Raw genomic sequence first — 13,658 nt, 5'->3', positions numbered from 1 at the left:
TGACTGGCTGCAATAATAGGAATTATTTGCTACGTTAGCAGTCTATTCAAACACCTTTGCAATGGTCACTTTGCTCCAACAGAGCGTGCGCGATTCAAAGTTTGAACACGGAGTCTCCGTAGCGTTTGAGTTACTGCAGCTAAATTACTCCATCAGTTATTCGCACGTCTCCTAACGAAGCTAAATCGTATGCGAGCTACTGCTACGGCTAACTATATAGACAAATTTATCTCATTACGATATACCCCTTGAAATGCATCATCTCGTAAAGTTACCGAACATGTTTTAACGTTTTATATGTTAACATTACGGTCACGTTTTTGTTCTTGTTGATTATTACTCCCCACTTCCCATTTTACCTCAGCAATGCAGCGTTACGCCTCGGTGGATAATAAAGTACCGCTGCGTATCAGTGGATGTTGAGTGGGTCGGGGAGGGGTTACAGAACCACAAGCACAAGGTCGTAGCATCTGGTTCAATCCGAGGGATGTCGTTTAAATACCGAATAAATCTACGGTATTGTTTTGTATTATTTGATTGTTTTCCGTAATTAAATTACAATAATATATATATATATATATATATATATATATATATATATATATATTGCGTAGTTTCAGCTGGCATTTCGTACCTGCGTATTTTGACCAAGAATTGCGTGGTTGGTACACAAAATGCGTGCAGGTTGGCAGGTCTGCAAGTATGATCATTGGAAACAGGATGCACCTGAGCTCAATTTTGAGCGTCATAGCAAAGGGTCTGAATACTTATGTAAATGTGATATTTCAGTTTTTTTATTTTTAATAAATTTGCAAAAAATTCTAAAAACCTGTTTTTGTTTTGTCATTATGCGGTATTGTGTGTAGATGGATGAAAATAAAAAAATTAATTAAATTTTAGAATAAGGCTTTAACGTGACAAAATGTGGAAAAGTGAAGGGGTCTGAACACTTTCCGAAGGCACTGTATTTATTTATTTTAACAATCAAACGGTATGTGAAGCACGTCGCTTGGGAGGAGGTTTTGTAATCGTTTGCTCATGAGAAGATGCGATTTTAAAAGTTTTCCTCAATGGGAAATCTCATTATATGTCAAACCTCTTCCTAGGTCCTGTCACTTTTTTTTACGGTGGGCGGGAGGGGACCAGGCCTTGACGCCTATGAAGCTAATTTGCCTCTACTGTTCACGTTGAGGGCATAAGAGCTTGCTACACATTGAATGTTGAAAAACACGGTGATTTAACAACCAAAGCAAATCATTTTTTTGTGATCATACATTTTATTATGTGTTGCGGTTTGTGAAACAATACTTGATTATCTCCATACGTTTTGGGTAAATATTTAAATTATTATATGTTGCATATTTTCACAATCGGCTTTTCATATGAAACATAACGATCGTTAATCGAGTTTCAAAATACCATCGAGAACGTTTTATTTTGCCTTCAAAGGTCTGACATTCCCCATTCACTTTAATAGGAGCTCCAATGTTTTGCCCTCAACATGCGCAGCACAGGCTTACTTTCGGGCTTCACAAGCGTAGGTTAGCGTTTGAATTTTGGTGCGGTGACCAAACTGATGCCTGTTTTGACACAAAAACAATACAAGTTTTCGCGTATACTTTCTGAACGTTCTGATTTAATGAATATTTATTTTACATCTGTAATCGAAATCAAGTCAATATATAAATGGTGTTTTTCGATTTAAAAATCAGTCCGACTTTCGGCAAATAACGTCACGTGTAAGGACCCCTACGTTGGAGCGGATTTCAAATTTTCAAAACATCCTCGGTCAGGTGCTTGTTGTTTTGGTGCCAGAATAAGTGTTTGGAGCGCTTTTTGATTGTAGGAAACGAAGATAAGTATTGGATTGCACGAAAGTGCATATCGCAAGTTGCTTTTTTAAGTTAAGCTTATTAGTCGACTTTAAATTTTTGTGTACCGTCAGAAATAGATTTAATCGGCAGCTTTTATTTTGATGTTAGCTCGATATCGCTTGCTAACTAGCTGGCTACCGTTAGTGAGCTAGCTAGTTATGGAGGGAGGAGATAAACCTGACGGTTCTGCTCTGTGTATCAGTTCGGTACATGAAGCTCCCAGGGCTCCAACAATCGAGGACTTCGTCGTATTGAAGCCTGTCAGCAGAGGCGCCTTTGGAAAGGTTTTTCTAGCACGAAAAAAATGCAACTCAAGACTTTATGCAATAAAGGTAGGTTGTTCGCTGGCCAATTAGCCACTTGCTAGTTAACCCTGGCTACCGAAACGGATTACATCCTGTAGCTAGCTATATATAGATATTTTCTTTTTTAAATGAATTTTCCAATGCTTGGTTGCCAATATTAGCATCTAGCTAACATAATAGATGGAATAGTTTAAGAAGTCTAGCTGTCTACACATAACACTGTCGATCTTCAGGTGGTGAGAAAGGCGGATATGGTCGACAAAAATATGACAGATCAGATGAAGGCCGAGAGAGATGCACTGGCTCTCAGCAAGAGTCCCTTCATCGTTCACTTATTCTATTCTCTTCAGACGGTCACCAAAATGTATCTGGTAAGTGAGCCCCGAACTAACACGTCTAAGACAGGAAGATCACCCTTATTCATATGAATCTAAAACGGGTCTGCGACCATGGTTTTTGTGAACCACGCAGGATTAGGCTGCTGTTTTCCCGTGTTGATTAGCAGTGGATTCCTCTGGTACCTCACTTTAGTTGGTTGCTGTGTTTCGCTGGTTGCTGATTTTAAGGTGAAAACAAAAACTACCCGATGCTGCTGCCATCCACCAACAGGATTACAGAACCCCGTTCTAAATGGATTCTAAAGGGAGCTTTTCCAGTTGTAGCTAGCTAGCTACCTAGAAATCATTCTTAGATTGACAATTTGGGAATATTCTGCTGGCATTGTCAGTGTGTAATTGGTAAGCTTTAGGTTATTCAGTAATTAATTAATTCATTCATTCTTCTATCACCAGGTTATGGAATATCTTATTGGTGGAGATGTTAAATCACTTCTTCACATATATGGCTATTTTGAGGAAGACATGGCAGTGAAGTATGTGTCAGAGGTGGCACTTGCTTTGGACTATCTGCACAGGCACGGAATCATTCACAGGTATTTGGAAATGACCTCCTCCTTTGTCCATTCAAATAATATTTACATTATTTAATTATGGATGCTGGATTTATCCTTTTAAAAATCCCTCTGTCTGTTCTCCTCTCTTCGTTCAGAGATCTGAAACCAGATAACATGCTCATCTCTAACGAAGGACACATCAAGCTCACAGACTTTGGCCTCTCCAAAGTCAAGCTTGATCGAGGTGGGTTCAGAAGCAAAGGGGTTTGAGAAGCAGAATGTATTGTAGTGGATTGTCTATCTTTCAAGTGTTACATTTGTGTTGGCTGTAGCTTTTTATTTACTTGCACTGCAATACCAGAGCAGCTGTCTATCCTCACATAAAAGGCTAGTGATTCTACATGTGGAAGTCCTGAATGAGGCAGAGCTCTGTTGGAATTCTGTTCCGTCTTGCTTTTGGATTTAATCACATTTTATTATATGAGTTAAGTTGTATTTTGCTACATGTATATAAATGTATTAATTTATTATGCAGCAATAAATGCATAGCTTTCTTGTCTGTTAACACAATCTAATAATACTGTAATGCCGACAATAGTAATTTTGGCTTTCAGATTGTTAAAATGCTTTAAAAAAATTATCCCAGTGTGTCTTCGTTTGAGCTTCGTTTACATTTATTTGCTTAATTTTTCCCCAGAGTTGAACCTTGTGGATATCCTAACAACACCTTCCTTAGTGAAGCCAAAACAAGATTATTTTCGTACTCCTGGTCAAGTCTTATCATTGATAAGCTCCCTTGGTCTTGTGAGTACAATTTTCACTTTCAAAAGTTTCTAATGGATAAATTTAGCACATGCCAACAATAATGATTTCCCAGAGATGAAATTATGAAATAAACGCTTTCCTCTTACGGAAATCTTACCTTTTGGCTATGCTGTCTCATTTCCTGTTCTGAAAGAACACCCCTGCGGTGGAAGGCAAACGTCACAGCAGCACCTCGGCTGTGTCCAGCCCCATGTCCTGCAGCAAAGTGGACCAGTGCAGGAGGTCCTTCATCTCGCCTGTGATAATGAGGCAGAAGGAGCACCTGTTCTCCCCCGTGTGCTCTGAGCGAAAGCTCCATGGGAGTTGTTGTGAGTGTTCTTGTACCAAAAACATGCGCCTTTAGAGAGTAGGGAATAAACTAAGGTTACAATCACCAGTGGAAAATCAGGTTCAGAAAGTAAAAGTTCAGTATTTTGTTCCGGTCACCTCGATTTGCTAATTAGCACAATTCTTCAGCCAGGAGGTAGAACTATTCAGTAAAATCGGCTGGCTGAGTTCATGTGGCAGAAATGCATGGCAGGACTTTAACTTTCTGATCCCTGGACTTTACACTGCTGGTTATAATATATACTTCCCTCCAAAATTATTTGCATCTTTGATCAAGATGACGGATAGTTTTATAAAATGAGCATGAGGAATTTTTCTTTGACAAGTAAATTTTTGGTTTTTCTCCCAAAATATGTTGCAGTTCTACAAATAACTAATTATTTAAAATACAACAATACTTGTATTATTTATATTACTTGTCTTTTTGTTTATGTTTATGAAGGATATGAATAACTTTGGAAAACACTGCATGTAAATCAAGTCCTTGTAGTAAACAAGGTTTTCAAGCCATTTGCCTGTTCATGGATATTTGAATGATTGGAAGTACTGCAATCAGATGATTCTTGAGACGTTGCCAAAACTGCGGCTTGATGCAACTAGGGGAAATGGTCTTCAGTATGGAAAAGACCTTTAAAGCACGTTTGGTGATTTTTGGTTACAATGAACATTCTGCATTTTGGCCAGACCCCCACCACAGCGTGTTCAGTCCTGGTCTTCTGGCCAGGAGTTTGACCCCGAGGCTCCTGAAGTCCCGGAAGAGGATCGAAACCTCAAGCACCAGCAGCCAATCCTGTCTCTTCCCTTCTACGACAGAGTCTGAAGGCTGTGTGAGCCCCCTATGGGAGGACGAGCTGGTGGGTAATGCTGTCAGCACTCTTTGTATTCTAGGTTCAATGTCTTGCAAACAAAGCAATGGAATGTCTTGTATAATAGTTGGTTTCAGATCATATCAAAAATTTGATTTTGAGCATAACTATTGCTTGGTATGAATATAGAGATAATACAAACTAGTAGGCTACTATGGTAGGGGGCTTGGTAAGATTGAACTATACTGCTCTTACTGTAGAAAGGACTCATCATGAAGAAGAACAGATTGGAAGATTTGGAAAATTGTGTTGTGGAATAGTGCGAAATGTGCAGGTCAAGTAGTGCAAAAAAGGAAGGTGATTTTATTGTTAATTTGTAATTGTTTTTAGGAAATGGAAGAGTTGGAAAATGTTCCTCATCCACACGGGAGAGATACAGGTGGCAAAGTGGGCAATCCGTTTGCTGCCTCTAAGCTACCCGGGGAAACGGTGGTTCAGGATTTTAGAAAACCTGGCCGTGATTCGGCTCTGGCCCCGCTGGACAACCTGGACCTGAGGTTGCGCCCTCAGAGGGGGTCACTGGAGGAGTCCTCCAAAAACAAACAGGGCGACCCAGAACGTTCCCGCCCCTTGCCTTGGAAACCCGCCCCGCTCAGCAACCCAGCGGGGAAGTGCTCATCTGCCGAGGCTGTTCACCGCTGCTCCTCAGTCGCCCAGCCAACGGGCGATCAGCCGCCCGCCGAGGCCACTTCGTCTCTGAAAAGGGGCTTCGAGCAGGTGGAGAAAAGTCCCGAGGGCGGCGACGGCGTGGCCGAGGAGAGCGACGGCAAGCATAAGCGGTTCTGCCGGGCCCCTGCTGGCGGAGCCTCCGCCTCCGCCCGCACCGGCCTGACCGGGGTGTTCGCGGCCGTTCAGCTCGACGGCTTCGGGGACGGGGTGCCGCCGGCCAGGTCAGCCCCTGTGGCCAAGAACCTGCTGAGCGAGCTGGACGACCCGTGCAGGGACGGCGGGGGCGGCGGCGCGGGGGCCAAGGCCCACTCCAGCCCGGCCTCCTCGCCCGAGGACGACGGCAGCCCCAGGGGGAGCCTGAGCCTGGACTCGGACGGCTCGCTGCAAGACATGTCCGTGGTCTCCAACGGCGACCGAGAGGTCCCGCAGCTGGACGACTCCCGGAAGGGCGGATCGCTGTCGTCGTTGTTCGAGGAAATGGACGAGGGGATTGGCGGCCCCACGGTCGGGCCCTGGAAGCGCACCCCGAGGGCCAGGGCGGGCGGGGCCGAACGTGAACGCTCCCTCGGGTTCCGCCCTTTGCAGGCGAGCGGGACCGTGAGGTCTCCCGCTCTCCTGAGGCCGCGGAACGTGGTGGCGTTCAGGAGTTACTGCAGCTCCATCAACAGGTCCAACATGTCCGCCAGCTCACGCCTCAGCCTGGGGTCAGCCGAAGTGATGGACATATCCACCTCACCCTCCTTCTACAGTCTCTCGGCAACCATGACTCCCGTGCAGAAGCGCAATCCCAGCTCCACCAGCTCTCTCCTCCAGGTTAGAGGAGGGAAACTAAATGCTCATGCGTTTATTTAGTTTTAGAATATTACAGTATTGCAATGTATTATGTTACACTGTACTTCAAAAAAGTTTGGCTCCCCACTGCTAAATATTTTTATATTACCTGTTAAACAAAATTTCATACACGTATAAATATGAAATAGTGCAGTTGTCTGGCTGGTGAGTGAGACTGTATTCCCATATTGAATGAAACCCTCCCTTCCCTGGTAATGCTACCGTCAATTGTGACTTGCCCTTCTGCCTTCTGTGCTGCTGGCCAGAGTCGGCGCAGTAATTAAAAACACAAAAAAACGAAAGAAGCTACAGTTCACGTGTATTATGTTGTGATATGCAATAACTTTTATACCTCGGAACACCTCACCTTTTTATTGCTTTGTTAATGAGAGAACTTTTTGGGAAGTGACGGCGTCTTGGGGGAATTTGCCCGTTTCAGACGCCGCAGCAGGCGACCTCTCACACCCCTTTCAGGACGCCGAAGAGCGTCCGCAGGGGCCCCGCGCCTGTGGAAGGGGGGGCCGTCCTGGGTACACCAGACTATCTGGCTCCAGAGCTTCTCCTGGGCAAGCCCCACGGTGAGTGACCACAGCCTCCTGTCTCGCTTTTACTCACGTTTAAAAAAAAATCATTATCTGAGACTAATCTGGTCTCACATTTACACCTCACTATCTCTGCCAACTGTGCTGGATGCAGAGTTTTAAAGTGGGCCAGGGCACTATGCTGACATATTTTGCACATGTGCTCTTAAGCTCAAAAAGTTAGGAACACAATAATGTGTCACAATTAGCAGATGTACTCCTAAATAATGTTTCCATTTAGCAGCACATTTTCAGGGGCAAATGCTCCTGTGGGAGGACTATAGAGCCCTGTGGGCCCTGAGCTAGTTTTTGTGTGATATTTAAGCTCCATTTTTCCAAATTTTCCCCTTCAAACTACTGTGGCCTTCTGTTGAATCTTCCCATTAGCTGTAGGGAATCCAATCACTTTCCAAACATTACCTCGTAGATGTTCGAGAGAGATGATCTCAACCTTAACAACTGGTTCACAGTGTTCAGCCATGATGCTACAGCTTTATTGTTGGTTGGTTCATGTTCCAATGAATAGTTCTCCAGAGGAAGAAATGTATCCTTTTTAGCTTTTTTTTTTTGCCCCACGTACTCAATTTTGTAAGTTCAATCATCTCTGAAGTGCGTTAGTGAAGGACAAAGCTTAACACTTTCATTAATTAGCAAGCCAAGGATAAGGGCATATGCTGAGTCAATCCAGTCCAAATTGTCGCCTTTTGAAACAATATATTAATAAATATATTGTCATGCAAAAGTGTTGTTTAAAACGGGCGAGGTGAACTATGAAAAAACTAAAAAAAATTGGTAGTAGTACTTTTTGTGGGCAGATCACTCATTATGTAGAGTCAGTTACAGACTTGCAAGGCCTACAAGGGGAGGCTACTCATTATGGCAGTTATGACGACTGAGAATCACTCCAAACAAGTCTCAGAAAAGAGATGTATGTATTAATGATTATAGCCATGTGTCTTGTCCTATTAACATCGAGGCCAGTTTTTTCCCCACTTTATTCTACGATCCTCCAAAGCCTTGAACAATTGATCCCTCGTGCCATTCAGAACATCATGGCGGGACGCTGACTGACGAGCTCTGTTCTGTTAATATAATATGAAATGGCGTATTTTTGACTGCAGCGTACCCTGGTAATCTGTTTAACAATCCCTCTCTTTAAGTTTCAGGGTTTGTTAATTACGGTAAGTTGTGCCGTAATCCAGTCTGGGTGCCATGAGCAGTTAAACCGCCTGGCGCATGTGCTGATGGCTTCATCTGCTTTTGCTTCTCACCGAGTGTTTCGCATTCAGTCAGACCCCAAAGGAAGTGGTGGCAGGGGTTATGTTGAGCTGGATGGGTTACAGCGCACTTAATTGGCTCTTATATATTTCGCCTTCAGATGGCTTCAGCTATTCTGTCCAGCTGGGTTTTTGACTGCTTTCAGGGGTTGAAAGCTGCTGATTCCTTTTTTTCAATGAAAGCCAATTTCTGTGCACTGTTCACCATTTTGGAAATGGGGCGTTTTCAGAATTGACGTCTTAAAATGTCTCCCAGAAATTCTGGTTTTAACTTCAGTTAAAACCAAAATATTGTTCATAATTGGAAAAGTGAACCTTTTAGGTACTGACGAGAGTTCCCATTAATCAACATCAGATTTATGTTAATTTAACTTGGCTAGTTAATATTTGTCTGACTGTTTTGAATTAGCCTAAATTAATAGAAGTTAATTGTTTAATTGAAATATAATTCTATTGTTTAACACAAAATGATCAATAAAAGTGGTCACATTGGGATCTGTGAAAAATAGTTTTGTTTCGAGCAGAACTATTTTACCTGCTTTCACTATTGATTGATAATAGGGATGTGCGATAATACTGGGATTGTGTTTGTACAGAACAGCTTAAATTGAATTTATTGGTATTAGACCAATTGATAAAATTACAGCAGATGCATGTGCCAGAGAGGCAATATAGCCTAGTTGATGCTGTGAATGAAGTTAAAATATCTGTAGTGTGGGGTTTTTTTCTCTCTCCAATGCCAGGGAAAGCAACAAAAACATGCAATTTTCTACACTTGTTCAGTTGGTGTCAAACATTTTTGTTTGAGAACAGTTTTTTAATTAGTTTTTTAAAACCTTTTTTAGCCTACATGATGCTTTTATTTAATTCTATTTTATTTCTATAACATAACATTACTTTAAATGATAGTAATAAAGCAAGTTAAAAAATATATAATGCAAAAGAAATTAATACATTTATTTGATGTTTTTCCTTGCTAAGTACTTTGACATTTTTGCTCGTGTAGAAGCCTGGTTGCTGTTTGCGTTTGTGCTTTAATGTATAATAGGGCAGCATCAGTCAACATGGTCAGCTAAATATTGGCCAGTTACAGTGGGCCAAAATCTCAATATCGTGCATCCCTAATTGACATTAATTGTATTTTTACTAAAGGCCATGATAAATATATGGGCTATTTCACTCTCCCACGTCTCACTAAGCTCATGTCTGCCATATTTACCTAACTCCGTGGGGATCACCACTGTTGCTGTGACCGCCATAGATTACACACACAAGTCTAACATCTCTGCCCTATGTCATATGTATGTATAAAAGACTCAGAGCTCTCTGTTGAACCTCAGATTACATGGTGGACTGGTGGGCACTGGGTGTCTGCCTGTTTGAATTCCTGACCGGCGTGCCTCCATTCAACGATGAAACTCCACAGCTGGTGTTCCAGAACATTCTCAACAGAGGTACAGTTTCCCGCGCAATCACCAAAGGTGCCAATGTTGCCATCTCGGGAGTCTGGTGAGAACGGCCTGGCCCATTGTGGCGAGGAGGTGGCGGTTAGAAATTTGAACTGCACAAGCGTAATCCCTAGTGTAGAACATTGAAGCGGTGTCTATGTTCCACTTCGATAACAGTAGCACAACGCTATAATGTGCTTTGAAGATTCCCTGTGCCCCACACTAGCCATGCACATGCATTCTGTATGGTTTACAAAGTTACAATTTAGCCTGAGTGTACTGTTTTTTTCTCTCAGATATCCCGTGGCCAGATGGTGAAGAGGAGCTGTCTCTTAATGCGAGGAATGCGATTGAGATCCTTCTCACCATGGACAAGACCAGGAGAGCTGGCCTGAAAGGTGAGGGTGGTTCCTGCAAATAATGTGCAGTGTTTTGTGCCGTTTTAACATCTCGGCTGAGGATGCTTCCGGTAAAACTGAAATGTGAAATGGGTGTGCACGCTGTGAGCTCAAAGATGCTTTAAGTTCCAAAGAACTTGCAGTTTTAGTGTAAGTTTCCATTGGCCCAGGTTTGGTATGCGAGGAAGGTTATTTTAAATATTTGCAATAGTTTCTCATGACCTAACTGTTTCACAATGGCTGATTTAAGGGCATCAACGTGTTTCTTGTTTAAAGCAGGAAAATGCATTTCAAGCAACTATGAAGCAGGTTGTACTTTTTTAAAGATTGTATTTAATGTAATCTTCAGTTGAAACTATTTCCTAATGATGCATGCAGTTGAGAATGCTATGTAAAATGAAAAGTGGTACAGCTTCCTGTATCAACAGTACTACATGCAAGAGAAATGTCTGAAAACAGTAGGACTGAAATTGGTTCCCATCGAATTGTGTAGTTCCAATTTGTGGAGAAGAAATGACAAAAACGTCTACATATTACTTTGACCAACTACCTTGATTTGCGTCTGTCCAGATTTATTGAAAATTGTCCTCAAACGGGTTGTCAGCATGCTAGTTCATCTTCCCTCACTGTACAGAGACTCCGTAACTCTCTAGACACGTTGTGCTCCGTAATAAAATAAGCATGTTGAAATATTTTTTTATCCAAATAAAATTAGTTACATTTTTCCTTTAGAAATTTGCTTGTGTGCTCATCTACTAATTCCATAAATATGGAAACTTGGTTGCAGGTATTGTGCTATAATACAATGTGGGAAAGTATCAACATCGGTCCACGTGGGAAGATACATTGGTTATTGATAATGGCACCAGGATTTCCCTATTGTGCATATGTACTGCGTTTATTTTATTCATCCAGCAACACTAGGCAGTGGCTCACTTGATTTGAAGCTGCCACACTGTCACGAGTAGAGTTCATGATTTATTCACTGAAGATGACTGCGCCTCACAAACGTGTTTGACGTGAATGCGTTTCAGAGCTGAAGGGCCACACCCTCTTGGAAGGCCTGGACTGGGACAACCTCCAGAATCAGGCCATGCCCTTCGTCCCTCAGCCAGACGACGAAACGGACACTTCGTACTTCGAGGCCCGGAACAAGGCGCAGCACCTCGCCCTTTCAGGGTTCAGCCTGTAGAGGAGCGCCACTGGCCTTCCTCCCCATTGCCTTCCCAGCATCCTCTGGATTCAACTGTTCATAAAATCAGTGGTAAGCCAGACAAGCTTTATCAAGATTGTCAAGGGAAATGGAGGTTTTCAAGTCTCATGCCTGCACTGTTACTATTGGCAAGCAAAAATAGTGTGCAAGAGAGATTTTCATTATGATTGATACAAATTAGGATGGGTGCTGAATATAAAAATATTAAAATGTATGTATAATGAAGTGTCGTTGCTTCAAATAAGTTGAAAAAATTACCATTTAATATATACAGGCACAAAAATTATCTTGTACAAGTTCAAAATATTGTGATTTTGAATGTTGTAGGAAAAGGACACTAGCTATTTTGTTTTAGGTGTAAAATCTGCTTTTCTTGTGTAAAGTTTCTGCTTGTATTTATACATGTTCTGTATGTTACCTATGCGTTATTTTTAAATGTGTGACACGTTTGAAAGTACCTTTTGAATAGGCCTTCAGTAATGTGACTTGCAGAGTTTGTTACTGCTGGTGGCCATATTCATGAAATGACCGCCATGATTAACTATTATGTGCAATTCTTTTATCTCCTTTTCAGTTTTCAGTTGATTGATCCGTTTCTTTGAAACGTGTTGAGGAAGTAATGTAAAATGGGCTGAATACGATTGGGTAACCAGTCTAAGGCTCAGTATAAATCACATTGTGTATAGCGTTTTTATATCATTATAATCCTAATATGTGCACATCCACACTAATAAGACTGGTTGTCTGCAAAAGACTGGTACATTTCCATTTTCAAATTTTTTAAAACCTATTTTCATGATGGAAAAACTGGTGAAATTGAAAATAAAACATGCCAAACAGATGAGATTTATCAAGACTGAAACAAATTGGAACATATTTTTCAGGATACGTGTGTGTGTGGTGGGGGGGGGGGGGGTGGTAAAAAAAAATGTAAAACCATCATAGGATCTGAAAAGTATGCATGTAATTACTGTGCATGCTACAGAAAGCAAAAGCCCCAACACAAATGATGTATTTGGTATGCACTATTGGTGAAATGGGAAGTGGGTCTAAACACTGGAACTGGGAGTCTGACAGGTCACATTTGAGATCATAACCAATTTGGGGGTCAGTATTGACCTTGCAGAAGGAAATGCAAGTCTAAACCAGTGTTTCTGAAAACAAACTGCAGAGTAGACTTTGTACAGCTATTGCCTGTTTTGGCAGTTATTTTTTAATCAATACAAACCATCAAAAGAAAAAGCCTGTGAATTACGCTGACCACAGCCTGAGGTGAGCGTTGCATGTGCCGTTTGGCAAAGGATGTTGACTCCTGGGGCTCTTCCTGATAGAACATTCTGCACGGGGGGCTATTAACTACTGAAAAGCACAAGAGGTGGAGCACAGCATTGCACTTGGCACCCTCTCCCGTGATAAAGCTCCACTGTAGGGCACCCCCATTCCAGAATCACTGCGCATTTATCTGGAGAAACCAGATTACTAATCTGGGAAAAATCTTGATCCTTGAAATTGATTATGCCCCTTTATGTTTCCATATGCTTATATAAATATTTGAGCGTTTTAAGTCTTCATATTTAAGTGTTTTTTCTCCCCTCGGTTTTGGTGTTAATTTTATTTGTTCTGTGTGGGAAATTTTACATACTTTCAAAATTAATATATGATTTATACTAGTTTACTCAGTAGAATTTTCTTGAACACGCTTATTTAATGCAGAAAATTAGCTGTGTCTGGGAGAATGCTGTGGAAGCTGTCCTGTAAAGGCATTGCTCTGTCATATATACTGTTAATTGATTCTTACTATCACCTTCTTTATATCAGTATGAACAAAAAATCAAACTGGTGGAGGGGGACACTCCAATGTGATTCAGATTCATTAAAACCTTTAACAATTATTAATACGCATGTGCTCATTGTCTTTTCTTGATGATTATTGCACTTTGACCTCTGAATATTGCACAATTGAATTCACACTGCATGATTTAACTCCATATAAATTGCATATTCTACATCCTAAAGCATTGGGAATTAAAATGGATTTAATGTTTCCACAGATTACATTGCTGGGTTACATTTTCATTAAAAAAGCATAAAATTAACTATAGGGGATGAGATTTTTAAAACCAGGCATGAACAAAGCTCTGAAATTGGCATA

The 13,658-nt window shown here is 41.5% G+C and overlaps 1 protein-coding gene across 1 annotated transcript; it reads left to right on the top strand.

Moving 5' to 3' along the window:
* Positions 1-1,694: 1,694 nt before the first annotated feature.
* mastl (microtubule associated serine/threonine kinase-like) lies at positions 1,695-13,404 on the top strand. The gene is made up of 12 exons (XM_035416216.1): positions 1,695-2,206; positions 2,413-2,550; positions 2,971-3,110; positions 3,227-3,315; positions 3,769-3,875; positions 4,030-4,204; positions 4,908-5,077; positions 5,420-6,571; positions 7,029-7,167; positions 9,788-9,901; positions 10,192-10,293; positions 11,328-13,404. The coding sequence occupies exons 1-12, from the start codon at positions 2,033-2,035 to the stop codon at positions 11,483-11,485; spliced, it is 2,658 nt and encodes an 885-aa protein (XP_035272107.1). The 5' UTR covers positions 1,695-2,032; the 3' UTR covers positions 11,486-13,404.
* The last annotated feature ends 254 nt before the right edge of the window (positions 13,405-13,658 follow it).

The sequence above is a fragment of the Anguilla anguilla genome, chromosome 4, assembly GCF_013347855.1.
Source record: "Anguilla anguilla isolate fAngAng1 chromosome 4, fAngAng1.pri, whole genome shotgun sequence".
Lineage (NCBI taxonomy): Eukaryota > Metazoa > Chordata > Actinopteri > Anguilliformes > Anguillidae > Anguilla > Anguilla anguilla.
The sequence above is the reverse complement of the archived record's forward strand: the minus strand, read 5'-3'. Positions and strand labels throughout refer to the sequence as shown.